The 23180-nt window shown below is 39.4% G+C and overlaps 1 protein-coding gene across 3 annotated transcripts in view; it reads right to left on the bottom strand.

The window, feature by feature from the left end:
- SUGCT (succinyl-CoA:glutarate-CoA transferase) overlaps positions 1-23180 on the bottom strand; it is a 489378-nt gene that overhangs the window by 463275 nt on the left and 2923 nt on the right. For 2 of the 3 annotated variants that reach the window (XM_032793445.2, XM_032793446.2), the window contains exons 2-6: positions 21171-21222; positions 21002-21075; positions 11884-11969; positions 11360-11410; positions 3982-4102 (exon numbers count right to left, since the gene is read on the bottom strand). In XM_032793445.2, coding sequence (XP_032649336.1) covers positions 3982-4102; positions 11360-11410; positions 11884-11969; positions 21002-21075; positions 21171-21222 — 384 coding nt within the window. The remainder of the gene's footprint in view (positions 1-3981; positions 4103-11359; positions 11411-11883; positions 11970-21001; positions 21076-21170; positions 21223-23180) is intronic. The other variant, XM_032793447.2, reaches the window with a different exon arrangement.

Below are 23180 nucleotides of genomic sequence, written 5' to 3'. Positions count from 1 at the left end.
TCTTGGTGTATCACAATAATTCCACCCCCACTTCCCCCCCAAAACCCCAAACATTTTGAAAATCTAAAATTATAAGTCTGTTGTAGACAAAATACAGAAAAGGAATCAAGGGTGACATCCTGGCCCCACTGACTAGGAACTTTGCTATTGATTTCAATGAGAGCAGGATTTCATTCCAACTGAATAACAATCAGATTATTAATCATCATCATCATCATCTTGGAGAAACCCGTACTAGCAAAACACTGAAGCGGGAACTTTTGAGCCCAATACTTCTTGAACTTCAGTAGTATCTTTTCAGTTGGTGGTTGTCTTATTGTGAGGCCTGAAATCAAAACTTTCAGACAGAAACCATGAAATAACATTAGCCCCACCTTTGGAAGAGTGAAATCTAAAAAGAGTACAGGATTCAACTGATTACAAAAATTAAAAAGCTGCCAACAAATCAAGAAGTGATCAAATCAGAAGACAAAAGTTGTGGTCAGAATGCAACATACAGAGAAAGAAAAATAGCTAGAGCACCACGTATTGTGACATGGTCAGTCATTCATGCACGAGCCAGCCCAAACTTGCTTGGCCTTTAAAAAAATCAAAGAACATTAGAAGAATGAATTGCCTCCTTCAAGCATCCAACCACTATTCCCTCCAGTTGCAAGGTACAGCACTTAGACCCCACAAATTTATTCAACCTTTATATATCTTGTACATCACTGAGTTTGTTTTACTAGTAGCTTCAAAATGTTTTAATCAACAGCACAGGAGATAAGTAGAAAAGATTAAGACAGTTACTGTCGCAGGAAAATAGCGTTGATCTAAGATCTAAGTAAAATATGCAGACTATTTAGAAACTATCAGAGGTGACCTGTGCCTGCTGAAAGTGGGGGAACTGTGAGGGCAGACGGTTTCAGGAGTGTTACCGAGCATGCTCAGTCCAAGCCAAGCAGTAAATCGGGGGGAAACGTGACCCTGCTTCCTCCCCCCTCATTTTCAGAGGGACTGAGAATTCCACAGTGGAGCTGGTTAATATATATATATATATATATATATATATATATAAAAAAAAAAAAAAAAAATACCCAAAAAACCCATAAGGGAGGTATGTGTCTTCCTCAACCTCGGGTCCTCTACCAGAGGCCTGGGAGTTTGAGGGTTCTGCGCAGTATCTTAGCTGTTCCTAGCACTGCACTCTTCTGGACAGAGAGCTCTGATGTTGTTCCTGGGATCTGTTGGAGCCACTCACCCAGCTTAGGAGTCACAGCCCCGAGGGCTCCTACCACCACTGGGACCACTTTGGCCTTCACTTTCCACATCCTTTCTAGTTCCTCTTTCAGGCCCTGGTACTTCTCCAGCTTCTCATATTCCTTCTTCCTGATGTTGCTGTCACTTGGCACTGCTATATCTATCACCACCGCTGTCTTCTGCTCCTTGTCTATTACCACGATGTCTGGTTGATTGGCCAGTACCTGCCTGTCCGTCTGGATCTGGAAGTCCCACAGAATCTTATATATATTCTTCAATGGAAAATTTTGATAAAAATGTAAATTTTCATTTTTGTCTAAATTTAACAGGGAAAAAAATTCAACAGAAATACAAGTACCAAAAACTTGTATTTCTGCCAAAATATTTAAGTTTTTGGGACATTCCATTTTTCGACAAAAACTTTTAAAAGGAAACAGAAACTTTCTGTGAAAAAATTGTTTCACCAAAAACCCAATTTCCTGTTAAAAATGTTTCAACTGAAAATTTCTAATGAGCCCATAGTCTTGGGGTGACTATACTTGCAAAATCCAAAACTGGGGTACTATTGTGGCAACGCTATTTAGGGTCATGAAGTAGTCACACAAAGCTAAAGTACACTTCTTTTTAAAAATGCATGCTGGTATCAACACTGCCAGTTTCTGGATATTTCTTGGACTGTAGGGTTTTTTTTCCCAGTAACTTACGGTCTGAACTAGTTTATAATTAAACAGTGAACAAGTGTTGTTAACATTACTTTGAGCAAAAGAACAGCACTGACTGTAGAGACTATCAGTTGACTTATCTTCAGTCCAAAACCTGCTCTTCTCCCCTGATGCTCATTTCACTTGTCTCTCTCAGTAAACACAATGCAAATTCTACTCAGGATAGCCATAATTCTTGAAAAAACATTTTGTAGTTATAAAAAATCCAAGCGTTTTGAGTGATGAAACAAAAAAGTGGGACAGTTCAGGTGTCTCAAAAGACATATTTTGGAACATATTTTGAAAAACCAGAACTGGGATATATATATTCACTTTGCATAGACTTCAATGGGAGACATGGATGCTCAGCACTCCTAAAGTTCAGGCCATTGATGAACCTGCAGTATAATACATCAAAAGGTCACCTCAGACCCACTCTGTAAATTCCTGTAGATCGGGGTGGCCAACCTGTGGCTCCGGAGCCACATGTGGCTCTTCAGAAGTTAATATGCTGCTCCTTGTATAGGCACCGACTGTGGGGCTGGAGCTACAGGCACCAACTTTCCAATGTGCCAGGGGGTGCTCACTGCTCAACCCTGGCTCTGCCACAGGCTTTGCCCCTATTCCACCCCTTCCCGCCCACTCTCCTGAGCCTGCCATGCCCTCACTTCTATCCCCTTCCCCCAGAGCCTCCCAGATGCTGCAAAACAGCTGATTGGGGAGGCGCTGATTGGAGGGGCTGCTAGTGGGTGGGAGGCTCTGGGGGAGCTGATGGTGGGCTGCTGACATATTATTGTGGCTCTTTGGCAATGTATATTGGTAAATTCTGGCTCCTTCTCAGGCTCAGGTTGGCCTCCCGATGTAGATGCATTTTCTAAAATAAAACAGTTTATTGAATATACGCCATACGCTATTTCCAAACATCTCTGTCTTTTGTTATTTCAAAACACATTTCTTTATGCATGGTAAGTATGAAGTTTAAAAAGAGGTATTTGGTTCTAATTATATAAGTGCATATATGTGCAAAAAATTCTTCACAGTCAGAAAATTCAAAAATTGCTAAATGTGTTTTCGTGATTTGTTTTCCTTCTGGATTGAGCCAAGTTGTTAAAAGTTCATTCTAAACAGTATATTTGTTTAAGTTATAATTTATTTAAAATAGGAATTTAAGGCAGAAATCTCATTTCTACCATAACTCTAAACATCAGAGTAGACATAGCAGATCTAAAGAACCTTTAACTATCAAATGTTGACCTTACCATATTAGGCCTGTTTTTTTAATGCAACACCTTTTAATATAGTAATTTTTTTTAATTACACCTCAGGCCCTGATCCTGCAAACACTTACACATGTGAAACATTGAACTATTCACATAAATAAAGGTGAGCATACACATAAATGTTTGCAGGATCAGGGCCTAGGGTGGTATTTCTGCATTTTTAAAAATTCATACACCAAGAATTATATCCTAAGACAATTCCCTTTACAAACTCCAATTAATACTATGAAATCAGGATAAAGACTACAGCTTTCCAAACTAAAGTCCAAGGTAAATAGCAGTAGTAAGTGCCTCTCATGTCAACCCTAAATTCATGACAGAAGGCTGTGAAGAATATAAAACCTCATGGTTCAGGATTTAAACCAATTCCTAACTATTAGATATACGAATGAGAGCTTTGTGTGGGATAGATTATTATTCCACATCTGACTATTGTGGGGTGTCTTGACCCTCCCTCTGGTACTGCCACAGCCAAAGACAGGATACTGGACTTGATGGACCACAGGTTTGATCCACTATAACAGCGCCTATATTGAGCAAGTTATCGTAAAGGAGTTTACATGGTGCCAACTGCTATTTTCCCTACACCTGCTTTCTACATATATAGAAAATGTCAGTCTCCAGAAATATCATTCCATTAATCTGAATGAGCATAAACAAACCAGGAAGGTTTGTATAAAATGGCATGCCTTCTGCTGCAGAATTTTGGAAACAATAAATGAAATTATGAGCCTTTGCACAAGTCTGCAAAGTTAAAATACCTGTTATTGAACAGTACACAATGTGAGGAGCAATCTTGTTAATGTCTTCGTACCCCAGGCCCATTTCAGCCAGTTTCCCAGGGACATAATTTTCCACAAAAACATCAGACACAGCTGCAAGCTGAAAGAAAAGACAAAGATGAGTCAGAATTCTTAATCAACTTCTGAAAGTTCAACAAGTTCCCCACATAACTTAATTTAAAATTTCAGTAAACAAGATAGTTCTTGGCTTTCCTACAGTACAGAAGTCACAAGGTAATTGTGACTGGCTTAAATAAACTTGTTATTCTGAACAAATGGCTTCTCTACTCTGGTCAGTTACATACTAGAAGTGTTGCCTGTCTAGAATGGATTCACTATTAAAATCTTGAATGTATCGTAAATGTTGTTATAAGTTGTCATCATGGCAACTGGCCAAAGGCTGTCTACATTTAACAGGACAAACACTGACATTATATTGGTCTTTCCTAATTTTAGGAACGAGTAGGGAGAAGAGGAAGCACCCTTCATCCATTGCTGTTTTTTCTGTGGCAGAAATAGATGTTTTTGGCAACAGTGTTTTTAAATTTCCAAACTATTAATTTCACATACAGTATCTTTTAATATATTTCATGGGCCTGGGTGCTGTCTATTTTAGCATATAACTATCCGATTATGTTACATGAAAATCCTAAAGGCAGCTTCAGGAATAGAATATCTAGTCCTGGAGCTTGACTTTCTGTATCATAGCAGAAATGACAATGCTTATAAACAATGTGATAGGATGCAGCTGCTTTCTAAACCTAGAAAACTCCAGGTCAGTGGACTGTTTCTCAACATAGCAAACAAAAGACCACCACCCTTTTCTCAAGTGTATCTATTTCTTATGCTCTGCAACTAAAGCTTTTGATCTGGATATATTCTTCATATGCTTTTATAGTTGACCCCAAGGGCTTTTACCAAGAAAGGCAATTTAAAGGTTAAAGATACAGAGATCTCTCTTATTATTTTCACCTGTTCAATGAGGGGGAAAGGATTTATTATGAGTGAATACTCAAAGGCTAATCCTTGGTTATCAACATTTCCTTTATACTTTATATATTTCCACATAAAGAATCTTTGCATCAATTTAACTAAACCAGTATCCTAAAACTGATTATTGTCAACTTGCCTAGACATTTATCTTAAATCAATTTAGTTAAATTGGTGTAACTTTCATGTGTGGATATAGGTTTAAAATTAATTAAATACATTTATACAGATTTAGCTTATGCATGTAAATTTACCAACATAAATTACACAATATAAACCAAGTTTAAATAAATAGATCAGCATCTACACTAAGTTGCACCAGTTGAATCAGAATTAAAACAAAACAAAAAAACCCTCACACCTTTATATTTAAACCACTACAATTGTCTGTCTAGACCAGCCCTAAATCAGTCTGAATTTACGCCTTTTATTTCAGTGTACTTTTTTAATGTAAATCAACCCTCTGTTGCACAATATAGGAAATATCTATTTAGTTATTGTACATTATATAAATAGTCTGATCCAAAGCCTACTGAAATCAATTGAAAGACTCCTAATGATTTTAATGGACTTTGAATCAGAGCCTAAATCATACCTTCACTCATCCCCACAAATGGGGAGTTATATCTGGACCTATTTATAAATGGTTAGGTCATGCGAACAAAGTTAATTATGAACTTCTGGAGAAATAGGCTTATACCTGAGAAGATGGTGGTGATCATTTAAAGGAATCTGAGAAACAATCCACTGACACATACACATATACATGTACATTAATTAAGCACAGGCTTTGTGCAAAAGTGAACTGTTTTAGATTACTGCAAGTTGACCAGAGTTCTACTTTCTGGAGCTATCATGTATCTGGCTGATTACTATGTACAGTACACTGGAACAGTTTCCATAAACTAGTGTCATCATATCAGCAATCACAACCATTATTGTTCTAGCATGCAGGCTGTTTTACTGTATCTAAGGCCAAAGAAAAAAGCTAAGCCAGCAAACATTTAGCCAGGCAGACAGAAACTGATTCTTGTTCAGACAACAAGGCACGCAACTTATGAATGATTGGATTGGCTGCATGGAGGAGACACTAATAACATCCATAGATATTTTGTAAGTTTGACATAAGGTAAAAGTGCATTTTAATGTCAAGGGACAGTATCAAGAAAATCCAGGACTACAACGTGACTGGTTTAAAATTATTTAAAGCCTTTTGCGGAATTGTCTCTAGATTTGTAATAAATGTTGTTGAATTTTAATGGGGGAGGATTGATTGTTATTTAATTCATCATTCCATTGCTGAGAAATGAAATGCACAGTAGTTCGTGGAAGCTACAAAAAGTGTGTGACTGGCATGGGAGGAGTCCTGTCCCTCATAGAGAACAAGGGTACCACAGAGCTAGTGCTACTGTCAGTGCTAACCTGGAAGACAGAAGAAGGTAGGACCATAGCCCTCCAACCTCTCTGCACAGGCTAGCAGAAACAGTCAGGTAAGATGGGGAGCACACTTTGAACACTCTTTAAGGGTGTCCTCCCTGTAGAATTAATGCAGGCATTTACTATGTTGTTTCCCTAACCCCTCTTGCCCACACACCAAAAAAAATCTCACCAGAGTTTGGTTGTACTTCAGACACAGGGTGGCTGGCCCAGCTGGGGATACAGGCTAGATCTCAGGTACCACTTTCACTCAGGCTGGTAATTCACCCACTTTGTAGCGAGGACATAGGCTAACTCTTTCAATCGCTGATAGTCCTCCAATGCTTTCTCACAATGTCCTCCCCCTCTCACCCAGGGTGACCAGATAGCAAATGTGAAAAATCGGGACTGGGGATGGTGGGGGTAATAGGAGCCTACATAAGAAAAAGACCCAAAAATCGGGACTGTCCCTATAAAGTCAGGACATCTGATCATGCTACTCTCACCCCAACGGACCCAGAAGGAGAGACAAGTTATCCCACAACTCACCAGGAAAAAAAATCAGAGCCACTCAGTTTACTGCAGCACAAAGAACCATGGAAAATACCCCCAGAAGTCTAGTGACACACACAGGGGAATGCGCCATTAGTGAGGACACAGTAACTCAGATTTGGCTTTGCAATGTGGCTGCTCGCACTTGGGCTAGACTAAGGCCAATCATCCAAGTGAACTCATCACTCATCACTGCTGCACTAACCGTCCTACTCGGGAGCTCTACAAGGCTCTGGTCTCACCCTGATGCCTTGCTGGTGCAATCAGATCACTCTAACCCTGACACAGAGCTGTGACTTAATAGCAATCGAATTCCACTGTTCATGCCCCACTTTAGATCTCTGAATATGAAGTCTAGCTTTCTTATTTTGGACTCCAATAATGAATGGAAACAAAAAGGTGCATGCACTGGAATTGTACTTAATACAGCTAGTACGCTATTCTGTTCAACTTTATATCTTAGTAAAAAGGTGGTGGTATAAGTACAAAAAATATAGATTTCTGTTTCTCTCTCTCATAATTGCACTCATTATTTGGAAAACACCAATACTAAAAACAGATACTATTTTATTAAAAGAAGAAATGTTTTAGAAAGTAATATTAATATTGCCAATTTGTCCTTTTGGGGAGAACTTTTAAAAGAATTCAATAAAAATAAGTTGTATCCCACCGCACCTATCAATTTCTCTTCTCTGACATAGGCATGAGCATGGGATGGATCTGCTGACTTCAGAGACAGAGGCAGCTAGAGCTGTTGGTCAAGAACAGCAGAAGAGAAAAGAGCCTGCCCATTAATTTCCCATCAGAGAGTTTTCCCAAAACTATGGTAACTAATATTAATTTTATGTAAGAACCACTACGGAATTATTTATAGTAAATGCACAGCAGGAATATATCCTACAGACTTATCCTCTGACAGAGAATTTTGATCAATTGGTAAGTAGGGCTGTAAAAAATATACTCAGACATATCAACACAAAAGGGTGATAGGATGTCAGATAAGTGGACTTGCTACTTTTAGGAGAGAGGAAATGACAGATAAGATTAGGTTTCTCTCTACTGAACTGCATATCCACCTATCCATCACATTCTTAGGAAGCAGCCAGCAGTGACCAAAAATATTAGAAAGGGCAAACAGTGATATGAACTAAGTAGACTAAGGAAGAGCAGCATGAGTTACTAGGGCACCAAGGGTGAAATAACCTTGTGACTAATTATGTGAGAGCAGATGTCTGGAAACCCATCTTCTATTGCTTTGTAAAAGGATGAAAAAATGGACCGGACCGCTGATTTACAGATTTGCAAGCCTCTTCTACCCAAGTTGTTTTGGCTGCATCTGTGGAATGCGCCTGAAGGTTCTCTGAGACTACTAGTCCTACATTCATAGTCTTCTGGCTTTGCTCTTTAACAAAGCTGTGGATACATGTAGTGAACATTTCTTTGCATGCCTTCTTTCCCATATCCAAGATGGAAGTTTAGGAAATAAGACAACTGATTTTCTGAAGTGTTCAGTACGCTGTATATAAAATTTTAGTACCCACATAACCTCTAGCTAGAGTACACAACCACTTCTTTCTGGTGCTTGGGATCAGGATGTAAGTTAAGGATAGATTATGTCCCAAGACCTGAACATCTCTTATTCATGAATTTCCTTATGGTATTTAACAGAACTTTCTTCTGTATGGAACATATAATACTAGATAAGGCTCAGAATTCAGCATGGAGTGTGTGCCAGATGTACTGATCACTAAGATAACCACCAGTTATAAATCTGCCACTAAAGAAAAAAGTATCCATTCATGCACACCCATTTGGTCAAATCCAGCACTGGGAAGGTCCCATCTTCTGGTTCCAATTTAGGTCCAACTATAATCACACAAGGATAAATCTGGAAGATTTTGGCACCATATAATCTAAAACCACCAACCTGTTAGCCCCAGACCAGAAACTTTGCCAAAATCTAGTCCAGAACCAAAAACACACCTCCTTAGTCCATCTCTACTGTTACTACAACACCACTGCTTTGGTTGCAATTGATACAAGGCCTGAATGCTTGCTCTTTAAATCTGAGGTGAATGATTGCACAAATGCTAAATTTGCTTTGTAATTTCTTTCCTGTTAGGCTTTGATTTTCAGCTTTATTTTTTTGTGGGGAAGAAATCAGCCTCCGCTGGAATGATGGTCTCTTTCATTTCCACCGTCACTCTCATGTCAATTTCAGGCATCTAAACTATTCCTTGGTTCTCCTTTTAGATCTTGTACAGTATCATGATTTGCCTATTAAGGCATCTGCTGTTGGAAGACTTTTTCCATTCAGACCTATTTACTTCATCTACAGCAGCACTGAGGGAAAAATCTAATTATTTTTTTGCTGCTGGTGGGAAACTATTTGCCTGTAGGGGCTTGCTTGGCTTCTACTGTTCCCAGGTCAAGAGAGTCAGGACAACGAAACAATGCAGTTGAAATACTCCTGAGGGAAAAACCTGGTTTGGGGAGCCTACTTAAATTTGTCTGACTTAGAATGAAGAGGTTTCCTCCTCCAAGGGACGAGGAATCTACAGACAAGTATGACACTAAAAAAAGATGAAGCCACATGTTTCCTGAGCATATGACCTTTGGTTTTTCAGTTTTTCTAACACTCCTTATATTTTCTAGATATTTTGTAACCCTTGCCTAAGGAATAATCAATTAGTTTGGGGAAAAGGGACAGAAATTAGCCCTACTTATCTTTTTCTGTTGAGCTTTTGGCTTTTCAGTAAAACCAGTAGGGGAGGAGATTTCAGAAATGACCCATATTTTACCCTAAATGCTCTCTGGGCAACAGAGTCACTTGGGGTTTGCCTATATTAGGAAAGGTGGTTAAGGTGAGGTCCTGCCATAACCTGTGTCTACATGAGGGAAATTATTGTGGTTATGTTGGGACTAGTTAGCATGTTTAGTTACCTAGCTCCAAGCTAATCTTGATAAACCTTAGAACAGGAAGAAACACCATTGTCATAGTTATCAAGGGCAGCCCTGCAGAGAATCAGGAGAATGTGCTGGACAGAGGAAGAAGTGCAGAAGTGGTGGGATGGGGGTCTCCAACCCCCTTCTCTGTTATGGGACTTGATGGATTTCCTGCACTGTCACTCCTTACTTGAAGAGTTTACCCTGTTTCCTGGAATCTGTGTATTTCTTGGCAGGTGGCTGTACCTACTATGGGTGCTAGATGAGCTCTCCCACTAAGCTATACCACTAACAGTCCATCTTCTGGATGCACAGTAAATTTTGTCTCAGTGCCAAGCTGCCCATGTGTTTCTGCTCAGGTGTTAGGTGCTGATATTGTGGGGTGGCAGATGACGGGAGGGAAGCTGCTAAAATACATCAATTTTATATTAAGCAAAATTATTTTATTTGTATAATTTTTCCAAACCATCCATAGGAAACCTATAAAGTTAAGTAACAATCAATATTGCCTTGCAGTTCTATTCTGAGGTCTGTCTCTGAAAATGACATTATAGAATTCTTGGTTTAAGGTCTCCAAATGATTTCTATATTAAGTGTGCTCACTTCTGCATAAGCGAGAAAAAACAAACTCAAATTGGAATCCATCATTTTATATAATCAACACCAGCAAAAAATTGCTCTTTGCTGTGTTGGTTCTGCAGGGTTAAAAGGAATAACAAGTGTAAAATCTTGTCTGTCACTAAATTAAACAGGTGAGACATAAATAAGGAATAGCTCTATTGAATATGACGTGCCATTTTTACATAATTACTTTTGAGAATAAAACCACATTTTAAGTTCTAAAATGAAAAACTGAAAGAGACAGAACAGAAATATGAAGCCTGATCTGGCAAGTGAACAGATATTGAGGCAGCTTTGCTATTCATAGGATCTGATCAACGATAAACACATGAAAAACACTTAAAATATTGGGGCCCATGCCTGCTCCTACAGACTTCATTGGGCAGTGAGCAAAGTAGACATATGCAAACATTTGCTATACAATAATGAAAATATAGATGAACAGATGGTTCACCATTCCTAATACAGTGAAATACTCTTAAACCTGAAATTGATTTTTCCACATAAAAGCTTTACACTAAGCACTATAAAAGGAAGTGCAATTTCTCATTGCAATGCACTGAAACAATTTGGAACTCAAATGTGAAACCCACTTTAAAGAGGATTTCACACTATCCAAACTCACTGTAACTGAGTTGCACTGTATACGAGCCATTAAGATAAATGTTTTAGTGTATAAAAGAAAATCAGTGTATTGCTGTTTAACACAACTATACATGTAATACACATTAATGATATTACCCTGTTTTTAATGATTAATCAGCCATTATACTAATGCTTATTCTTTGCTATTATGCTGAAAACATGCATTTTACATTGCACCAGAACATACCTCTCTGATTATCTTTGCTCCTTTTGGATTTTTCATATTGACAGCTATACTCTGGTAACAAAAAATACAATATTGTTAGTTATGTGAAAGTCCCTGTGTCACTCACCCTGTTATCGTCTTCCAAATGTAACAAATTATACATCCTTAAATGTTCAGAATACTCATTCTGGTTCTTTAAAAGAACTATTCAGTTCCAATTTAATGCTAATTTTAATCTTACCATATTTACATAAAGTAATTGTAAACTACAGTATTTGGGGTTTGTACCCCGTAACGCATGCTTAAGAAAAACCAGACAATTGGAATTCTTGCTTTGTTAGTTACTGGTTTCTCTCTAATTGTTATAGTTATCTAATTTGTTAAAAAAAAAAAAAAAAAAGCTTCTGTTCTATATAATCCAGTCTCTAGTACTACTACAAATATTATCTAAAGAACACAAAAGCAACATTTTATAAAGTTTGTTCTGAGTTCCTTGTCACAGAAAAAGCCAAACCACAATGCACAACAGAGGAGCTTCTATTTACCTTTTTATTTCGATTTACACTGAGAAAATAAATGCTTTCTGTTCCAACAAAAGGTGGTCCCCAGGCTCTTGTGTCATCACCAACTCCTGAAAATAAGAATGTCACATTTTTGTAACTGTCCAGTATTATACTGCACCAAAAACACTAACAAATACGCAGAAAATGAACGCTATGTTCTTCTCCCAGTTTACCTTTAAAATGGCTTAAGCATCAGCTAGGACAGCCAAAACATCTCCTTTAATCACCATTGGTAGACAATGGTTTAGAATCATACATATTTTAGATATTTTTTGTTATCTGTAAAGAAAAACTCCTAAACCTGATGAAGCAAAACAGGCTTGTTTTTGCCACTGCTGTGACTATCTGAAAAATATTTTTATTGCAGTCAAAAGACAAAAAGTACAGAATAAGAAGGGATGATATGAATATAAAAACAGCTCACTTCAAAAGCAATATTAACTGTTAACATGCTTGAAAATAAATAATTTGAACTGGACTGTTTGTACTGAGTTGGCAATCCAATACCTCTTTTAGGTTGACCTCTTGTCCTCCACACTCCCAATTTCATCAACAATTAAGAATGTCAATATCTAGCCTTTATGATTGTGAAAAAAACCTTCAAACTGTGAACCAAGCATAACCAATGTTATAATGAGTTCGTAGACAGCCTGAAACAGCTCTTAAAAGAATAAACTGTCCTGCTTATTCGCACCTTAGATGTCCAATCACAATAATTTAAATGCCAACATTATTAACTATTTCACTGGTGACCAAAACATGTATTAAAAAAAAAGAAAAGGACGATCATAGTACAAAGATATGCACAATCTACTGTGAGTGACATTTTACTTTGATGCCACAAGTGGGAGGTGCTTGGAAGAGTATCACCACGTTTTTTCCCCCAGCAGGGAGGAGCAGAAATCAGGGTGGCTACTAAGTCTTATCAGTGGGGGCTGGGGCAATCCTGAAAAGCCCAGCCAGACATCCAACACCCCCAAAAACAGCCCAGATTCCCTCAGAGTAGTGCGGGCTTGGTCTGCTCTGATAGTGCATATAAGACCGGACAGCTTCCTTTCTCATTCCAATGGCTGCTGCTGCTGCTCCCTCTACCAGAGGATGTCCGCAGCCTCAGACAGGTATCACTACACCCGTTATGCCTAGGTTCAATTTTGAAGCTTTTCTTCAATCATGAGGGCTAGAAATATATATATTTTAAAATGAAAAATTTGATTCAGATATAATCACGACTGTGGGAGCCACAGTCCTAGGCAAGTGCCTACTGTGCTTAGACTTTAACCCCTCCCTGTCCATGAATCAGGGTCCGCTCTAGGTTTTTTGCTGGCCCAAGCAAAAAAAATTTGTCCCCCCACCCTTTTTTTTTTTTTTAGATTTTACATGTTTTCACTTTTCAGTGTTTGTTTTGTCTTCTTTTTGACTGTTAAAAATTAAAAATAATTAAAACAGAGAATTTGTAGTTAGTGAAAAAACAATTTCCTACTAGCGTACTCATTTACTCACTGGGCTGGCCATGGAGTGAGCTGGGCTGTTCTGCCTAGACAGAGCTAGGGCTGCCCCTGCACCAGAGGCCTTGGCATAGGCAGGACATCAGCGCCAACCCCAGGGCTCATGTGGTCTGTGCGGGTCAGACCAAGTCATGCTGCTGGCAGGCTACCCAGTCTGGCTGTCGCGGCCGAGTAGCCAGAGGGGCCTGAAGCTGTGTGGGAGACACCAAACAGCTCTGCCTCCTGTCTCTCCTTCCCCACGAGCAAGTCCGGGGACTTGGTGCTGCCCTCCAGAGCTGGGTGTCACAGCCCCATGCCAGCAGGAGCAAGCAGCAGGCATGTTGGGGGCGGGGGAGGGCTGAACAGTCCCTCCAGCCAGGGCACAATCACCTCCACTCCCCCGGCACTAATCCCAGTCTGAAATGGCTGTAGCAGCCATGCCCACGGTCCCACGTCTTGCTATGCAGTGGGCGGAGGGGAGGAGGCTCTGAGAGCAGGACTGCGGCCCGGCTCCCACACTGGCCTAGGGGCCCGTGGCTGGAGGGACAGTGCACTCCAGGGAGCCTAGCTTGGGGCAGCCTCAGCAACACCCCAAAATCCCGGGCAGTCATCCCATGGTGTGGCCGGGAACAGAGCTAGCCAGGCAGGGGGCACCGCCTGTAGGTCTCACGTGGAGCGAGCTGGGGCGGCTGTAGGGTTCGGCTGCTGGGGCCGACCAGCCAGCAGCTGGTGATCGCAGGGCAGTGTGCCCAGGCCTCCTGCTCCCCAGCACCTCGCGAGCCAGCTGCTGGCTCAACCTGTGCAGCGGCATAAGTTTGGCTCAGACTGGGCTGCCGGTCCCCTCCCTGGGCAGGAGGCGGCAAAGCAGGGAGGAGGAGGAGGTGGTGGCAGCAGCGACAAGCCGAGGAGGAGCCTGCAGCCGGCGCTGGAGGAGCGGCCCGCCCGGTCGCCATGTTCCGCCATCACCCTCTGTGTTCCGTGACCGGGGTAGGGCCACACTACCGGCTCCTGCCTGAGGGGGGCTGGCTGCTGCCCATGGGAGAGCAGCAGGGACATGCTCCCCCTGCCCCACCGCACAGCCCCAGTGGCACCCTGTCAGAGAACAACAGGGCAGTCAGGATCCAGCCCAGAACACTGCCTCAGGTCAGAGCTGGGGCCCCAGAATTATGCTGCCCCTGATAATTTGCTGCCCCAAGCACCTGCTTCTTTTGCTGGTGCCTAGAGCCGCCCCTGCCATGAATGAATATGAACCTTATGGAAGGGGGAACCAAGCTTGAGTAACTCAGCAGAGCTTAAAGCAGCATATATTATTATATCACATTTATATTGCAGTACCACCTAAAGGCAACAGCCAGGCTGAACATCTTTGTGCCAGGCATTGTATAAACATATAAAAAATTACAGTTACCAAGATCTCCACATTTTAGTCTCTCAAATGGGAGGAGCTTGGGAAACGATCATTACACTTTTTTCTACACACATCCAGTTCAAGCCATGTCATCAATACATTTCTACAGTTCCTTTCTATAAGGATCTCAAAGTGGATTACTAACACCAATAATGGAGTAAATTAGTAACACCCCTGTGAAATAGGACTTTTGTCACAGGATAAGTTTATTAACCCACTTTACAGATGTGGGAAGCAGACACTGAGAGGTTAAGTGACTCCTCCAAGATCTGAATGTGATAGAGCTAAGAATAAAATGCAGGACTCCCAAATCTTAGGTTTGTACTTTAACCACAAGACCCTGCTTCCTCCCTATATCCATTATACTTTGAATCCTAGTTTTCAGGTTTCACCTATTGGTATGGGACTGTGACCTTTCCAAAATTAAACAATGTAATACCCTAGAGAACAAAGTTGCAGGAGCAAGTCTCTGAGAGGATGATTTGTTGGCTGAAGTGGTAGAATCCTTTTCTCAGGTGTTCATTGTGGATAGGTTTCCGATTTAAGTACAATAACTGAGTGTGTGGTTTGACTTTTTAAATAATAAAAAAAGAGAAAGGTTTTTTTTTTTAAAAAAATGGCAGGAAACTTATGTAAGGAAAAACACATGACATAATGTGCAGCTGCTATGACATATCTGCATGCCTAAAGTGCGCAGTGAGGCACAAGACTGGAGGCCAAATGTGGAAATACCTCTGAAACAACCGCACTCCCTGGAGTTTGTTATTCCACTTGTATAATTTTAAGAGAAGCTCAACTAAACAAATAAAATCTGCAAAATTTAAGAAATGTAGCTATTACACTAGGACAAAGCACTTGTTATTAGTATCTAAAACAACAAGGAAGTTCTTAAGAAAACTTCTTCAAAATCTAAAAATACCTGCATAGAGTGCGAACAGAAATCAGTCGTAATAAAGTAAAATATACAAAAGCAGTAACTTGTTATGATCCTACAAGACAGAGATAAATTTAAGCCATAACTACCATGCTACCAGGCTCAGAGGGAGCCATAAAACAAATGCTTATTTTATTTTGGGGGAAGGGGTATCTAAAAATTCACTCCTGAAGTCTGTTAACCTCAGACATTTCCAGAGCTAGAAGTGAATGTTCTGTGGGAAACTGAGAAACTCCCTTTCCAATGGAATAAAGATCCCATTTCTATTCACGGCCGGATATGAAATACTGGACTTTAAGGTTGTAACAATTTTATACACAGAAAATCCTTCACTGGTACAAAATTGAATTTACATTTAAGGGAAAGAGAAGGAAACATTTCTCTGACATATTGTTTTTTAAGTCAGCTACCTGAAACTGCTCAGTGATTTGGAATATTAGAATCAGCCTCAGGAAGATGAATCAGTGGGCAGACACCTTTTAATCAATGAATCCAAGTGCTTGTAATCCCCATTTCAAGACATGTGTAACAACAACAAAAAGTAAAGAAAATAGTTACTGTAATCGAGACTATTTTTTAAATGAAGCTCTAGTCTCTTGTTTCTTGCCATACCAATCTGTCCAATTCTACTTCAATAGCTCTGACTTATGTGCCTAATTGTGGCCAACCTCAAGAGGCAAGTAATTTGCTCAGCATTCTACCTCTGTGCAACAAAACGTACTCCAGTTTAAGTTCACACAGAAAAGCTTTCGCTCAGGGCATATTAAACTACTGAAACATAATACAGTGATGGGAAAACACCTGCTTGTTCCCTTACTGGTATGGGATGTGTCCTATGGGTGTTTACTCTGGTACAGTGCAAAATACACTTTAAAATTCACATCTGACTAATGCAATATGAATCTACATCAGTGGTTCTCAACCCACGGGCCACTTGCAACCCATGTGACATCCTCAGAGCCATACAGATAGTACATATATTGTGTGGATGTGGCCCACATAAAACAGAGAGCTGCATATGCAACCCGCATATGTGACCCACAATGGTAAATAGGTTGAGAACCACTGATCTATATCATTTCCTTGGTGGAATAAGATATTCCTAATTTTATATGCTTACCTAATTTTCATTCAGGACACATATTTTAAAGAGACAACGTTAACTTAAACATTGCCCAAACTGTAGATTTTTTTAAAAAATTAATTAGAAATATTTCTAAAACACAAGCTAACATTCTCCTTCAGCATTTGCAGCCCAAACATTGCAGCATTACAAATCTATCCAAGCTGAAGCAAATTTTAAAAAGTCGGCAAACAACATAAACAGTGTAAGCAATTGTTTTAAATCCTTCAGCTTTGAACATCTACGCTTTTATTTGTCAAAGGGCATGCACTCCTCCCCTCAACTCCCCCGGCTACCCCAGGAATGGCTCCAACTTTCTTATTTTAGTGTCCACACTGTATAATTTATTCAAGTCCCCTCCACTAACCCCTGTACAGTGCAACACAACAGTCCTAATCTCTATGATCTTCATCTCCTGTTCATCAGGGACCAGGGAGGAAATGAGATCTCCCTTCCTTGGAATTTCCTTCAATCTGGGCTCAGCTAGCCCTGTACTCCATGTTCTAGCACTTCCTTTCTGCCTTTTATCAAGACAATCAGCTGATGAGACAATTAATTTCTTAAATCACACAACTTCCTTGTCTGATTAACTACTTCCTCCTCATTTCCTCAATCAGCAATCACTGGGGAAGCTAATTGAGGCCACAGTGATCAGAGTGCTGACCCTCTATTAGACTTCAGCACTCTGTCACAATGAATAACATAATGAAGTAAGAGTTTGCATAAAATATGATTTTTAAATGCGCAATTCCTCTTTAAAATCCATGTACAGAGCCTAATAACCATACAATTTCCATCCCTTCTATACAGAGTTGTGTTGCGTATTCAGTTAAGAAATTTTCACATGGCTCTTGCTAAAATCATTGTTCTTAGAAAATTACCTATAACATCATAGATTCTAGGACTGGAAGGGACCTCGAGAGGTCATTGAGTCCAGTCCCCTGCCCTCATGGCAGGACCAAATACTGGCTAGAGGATATTCTGCTGATGAGATTTTATGCATCAGCAGCTGGTAACAGATAAACTTTCAGTTAATAAAAAATAATGGCAAAACATTACTGTTAATCTTAAAACAATTTTTTTTTTCCAAAAGCTACAAGACCTGCCACATCTGCTCAGGAAGGTGGGGAAAAATGTGTCTGTATGTGTAGAAGAGAGTGAAGGATACCAGGGAGGAATGATTGAGGGGAAGGATTGCAGAGGAATGTAGAGTAGTGTGTGCTTTGTGATTCTCCAGAGTAGTATAAAACAACTAGGGTGTACGGGTGAGTATGGCCATAAAAATTGAAGAGGTTACTTCATATCATCAAATCATTAGAAATATCTCATGGTAATATTACATTTTAGCATCTCCTTTAGTGTTTGTGTATGACATTTTTAGTTACAAAAACACAATAAAATTCCCAGAAAAAAATATATTAATATTAAAGTCAAGGTTAAGAATGTCCTATACCTACTTAGATCTCCGCCAACTCACAGAGTTTAAGCCAGTTTTGTTTAATTTACCATTATATATTACCCTATATGTTATTTGAATGAATGAGTTATATATTTTCTATGGATGTTTCAGTTCTGGTCCCCCCTCCCCATCTGCATTTCACAGAAATCCATTCTGCAATCACATGCTATTTACAACCAACAGGAACAAGACTAAAAGTTCCTATTCCTAATCTAGGAACTCCTACGCTTACAATTGTACTCATTTCTATCAGGCTATCCCGATTCTTATACTGGCACCTATCAGCTGCTGAAAAATAAGGCCAGCTCTTGGGCAGTTGGCTCCCCCTCTGTTCCTTGGAAGAGAGGGGCAGAAGGAACAAGAACTCAGAGATGCAGCAGCAGCCATGGCATTCAGGGTTTGGGAATCCTGCAGAGAGGTGGGCCAGCCTAAATCACTTGTACTCGGGATATACTGGGAGAGCCTGGACAGAAACAGAAAGATCTGCAACTCAGGAAAATCACATACATGGATCTGAACCCTGAAAACACTGGTGTCTATTTTGTTGCCTTCTTTTGGAACACCAGCTATATCCATGCAAATATGGCTACATTTAGTTATATCTAGAAAGGACACAATCTTCCCGCTCCCAAAAAAATCTCTACCCAAAATAATTAATACCAGTCATATTTCTCATTTGTAGTATATAATTTCATATACTGTCAACGTTTTACAGAAGCTTTCAGCCATTGGAGAGTTTTTTGTATTGAGAGTCATAATCACTGTTCCCTCTAGATGTATAGGGTAAGAGAGGAAAGAAGCACTGGTGCATTCACCTTTCAGAAGTCAATAAAAGTCTTAATTTCATAGCTTCAACTTGGGGCCTAGATGCATCAAATTATGCTAACAATGCCTTTTATTGCACACCTAGTTTGGCGCCACCACTGTAACAATGCTGTGCCACTCCTATACACTGATAATTGTAGCAACAACAGATCAGAGTGTATCTCAAAATAAAGATTCTATTTTCATAGTATCAGGAACCTAATGCTAAAGTTTTACACAAGCCCATAAATTTCTATTGCATTAATAGCAGTTTCTCTTGGAAATCCTGTGTGTACTGATGGGAGAAAAGAGTCCAGAATGACCAGTTAGAAACCTGGTGTTTCAATCAGTAACAGATGTCTGATTAATATGCCAGAGGCAAATGATTCACTAAATCCAGCTGTAAAAGCAGATGGTGTATTTTATTTCCAGAGGTCAAACAGAATGAGAGTGCTTCTGCAGCACTCCCAACCCTTGCCTAAGAAGCAAGTGATGAGACCAGGAAATCAGTCAAAGGTCTTTCATGTGGTAACACAGAACAACTAATCTCAGGGCCATCAGTTTACAAGATCTAACAAGGTCACCACATAAAGTGTAATATGTTGCTATATATCAATGATAACATCAGTCCAGTTATACATCTCTAGGTACAAAACCTATTCTGGATGCAAAACAATTCCATTTAGCATGGTAGGCCCCAACCATTCTGCATAGGCTGGCCCCAAACCTCCTGACTCTTGTGCTAATTTTTACCTTTTTTCGTCCGTTTTAAATAAGCTGCCTTGTTCACAATTGGCTTTGCAGGTAGAGCAAAGCATATGTTTTAACTGGTAGCCTGCAGCTATACTCTGAAGCCACCAACAATACATAAGGGTCATAACAGTATAGAAAAAAAATAGACGTTACTACTTTTCTTGTCCTATAATGAGATTATAAACTTCTTGGGGCAAGGACAATCTTATCATTAAATGTGTGTACAGCACCTAGCACAGTGAGGCTCTGCTCCCTGACTGGGGCCTCTGGATGCTCCTGTAATAAAAATAAATCATAAAAATAATAATAATTTCTGGAAGGATTCTGTTTGTCATGACATTATAGTTCAGACTGCAGCACTCTTTCCCTAAACCCTGTTTTAAAAGCCTTTTCATGTGATAAAGAAAACTCACTAGGCCAAAAATACTTAGTCTGAGGCCAAAGGAGAATCTTTCTAAATAATTTAAAGGAAAACAATCTAAATTCTGAGTCACAGGTAATATACATTTCATGTCTAAAGTCTTTTGCTAAATGGACTAATGTTATTTTCTGAATTCATAACCCAAAAAGGACTTATCTTAGAACTTCAGACTTCTCATGCCCTTAGCCTTCCTAAAAGACTTAAGGACATAAGTTACTTTTGAACAAAACATATCTACACTTAACACTAAATTACAGTTTTTAGAATAAATTGACAAGAGAAGCTCCAGTAACTAGACCAGCAAGTATACCAGCAACTACTTCTCCACCAGTGAGTCTGAAGGAAACTGGAAATAGAATGATATCCACAGGGCCCCAAAAAGAGTCAAAACCTGTAGGCTACATAGTAATAGTTAAAAAATTAAAGTTTTCCATGGGCCTAGCTAGACACACACCACCACTCAACCTAGCATTTTCTTTCTCCTCACTTCTGCGAGGTGCGGGTGGAGGGGAAGCAGGCAAGAGAATTGCATTTTACATGTTCAGCCTATACTGTGCTCCCCAAACACCTAATGGGCCTTGCCTATAAACCAATGTGCCTCTAAGGATTGCAGGGCACCCATTAAAACAGCACAGAGGAAAAAAACTATTCAGAAGTACATAGACAACAAATGATTAAACTAATCCTCACTCTGATTATATTAAGAAACCTTACCTGGTCTTTCCACTTTAATAACTTCTGCTCCTAGGTCTCCTAAATTCATTGTTGCAAAAGGTCCTGCAAGTACCCTGCAATATTAAAAAGCAGTGGGTTTTCGTAGTTGTTCTGTCACAGCATTTGAATCTCAGAAAACTATCCTGAACTACAAACAGCAGACACAAACCTTGTTAGATCAAGAATTTTCACACCTTCTAGCGGCTTCACCTTATTAGCACCTGGTAAGAAAGAGAAAACATATTTTACTGTGAACCTCTTTTTTTAAGGAGACTAATGCCTCTCCATGGATGTTCAAAATATCTGCTGTATCACACTCTGCCTTGCTACCCACATTGCGTAAAATAGGGATAACAATAGCTTCAGATATATAAAATCAGTTAATGTTTGTAAAGCATGATGTAAATTATTAGTATTGTACATCCTATTTTAAACCCCTTAGAACACTACAATATATCGTTCATTATTTTTTTAAGTGCCTGTTACATACTGATAAGCAGCAGCCTGTGGAAAGAGCCAATAAACTCATAGCAGTCAGTGTCAAGAAGATATATGAATTAAAACTAATGAATAACAGTCTGACATGAAATAATGACTCCCCAGCTGCAGAGTAGTTTGACCTATTCTGACAATCAAAAGTAGGGTCAGGTCTTACAACACATCCAAAAAGTGTGTCTTCACATTTTAAAAGGCACTTGAAAACTGAAGCAGATGAGCACAAACCAAGAAAATATTTGTTCAGTCTGATAGCACTCGTGATGGTAAATATATGCTCAAGAAATTTATCCACACATATTTTTCCTTCCTTCTCTCCCCTTTCCTCCCAACCATGACCATCACTGAAAACTATATGAAGGATATTAAACCACAAGGGGAGGTAACAGACTTGCAGTCTAGGTCACAGGTGTTACAGATCTTCTCGGTGATCTTGGGCACGTCACTTAACCCCTCTGTAAAATGAGGGATAATAATATTTCGCTACTTCATAGGGATGTTGTGAGGTGTATTAATTAATATAATTAGATGTTCAGATACTATGGTGATAAATGCCGTAGCAATTTTGATAAATAAATAAAAAATGAAAGCAGACCTCTGCTAAAACTAGAAAGGTTACATAGCATTAGCCAGGAGGAACTCATCTTTACTCATGTACTTGTTTAAACAAGGGGAAAAGACATAAAGCATAAAGAAAGTATATTGTAAGACAGTCTCACTTTCTCTCTAGCCATCAGTTACAAAGCATGCACACAGAGTATTAGGATGGACTGGGAATTTAAGGCCCCTGTTCAAATATTTTAATTCACCACACTGCACTCAATGAAAAAAATAGTGTCTTCAATTGTAAGACATTTTCCTCAATTATTATAAATCTCTCCAGAGGGATTTGAGTGGTTTGTTTTGTTGTTGTGACTGTTGTTGTTGCCATGAGGAAGTGTGATATGCAGACTAGTCAGCATTTAAAAAAAAAGTCTGTCTAAATATTTGCCTCATAGTTGTTTTGCACATCTTAAACACAGGAAGTCAGGTACACATGTTTAGTACTGTTGTATTTCACTGTAAATACTGGAGAGGTTGAAAAATAGTTTACTAGTAATTATGCTGGATATCAATATCAAATACTTGGTGGTACAACCTCAATAAAGCCACACAGAGCTTGATGACGCGTCATCAGCCGTTCATCTGTAAACTCACTTAGGCCCCAGATGATAAGAATTTAACCATATGCTTAACTTTAAGCAGGTAAGTTGTCCTATTTACTTCATTAAGACTGACTACTCTCATGCTTAACGGTAAGCATATGTTTAAGTGTGTTTTAAGTGCTGAATCAGGGCATTACAGAAGAACACAACTTTATAAGAACATCTGCAGATGACGAAAAGTCTGCCTTTCTTTCCATCCTCTCCAAAACTCGCAATCTCTTCACTATTCCACAGACCATATGGAGACTGATTTTCTCCCTTTCTCATACATACACTACCACAGCAACAGTAGTTTCTCAATTAAAGGCACTTTCAGACTCAAAAAGTTCTGCAGCTGCAGTTGACAGTCCTTTAAGAGTCCCCTTAGACTCTCTACAGGAAGTCTGCAAAATATTTAGATTTCACCTGTAAAATATGCATTTACACAAAGCAATAATTAACAAGAGATTGAGTCCCCATTATTATCATATCATTCATAT

Source organism: Chelonoidis abingdonii, chromosome 2 (assembly GCF_003597395.2).
Source record: "Chelonoidis abingdonii isolate Lonesome George chromosome 2, CheloAbing_2.0, whole genome shotgun sequence".
NCBI lineage: Eukaryota > Metazoa > Chordata > Testudines > Testudinidae > Chelonoidis > Chelonoidis abingdonii.
Note: the sequence above shows the minus strand (reverse complement) of the source record. Positions and strands in the feature narration are given on the sequence as shown.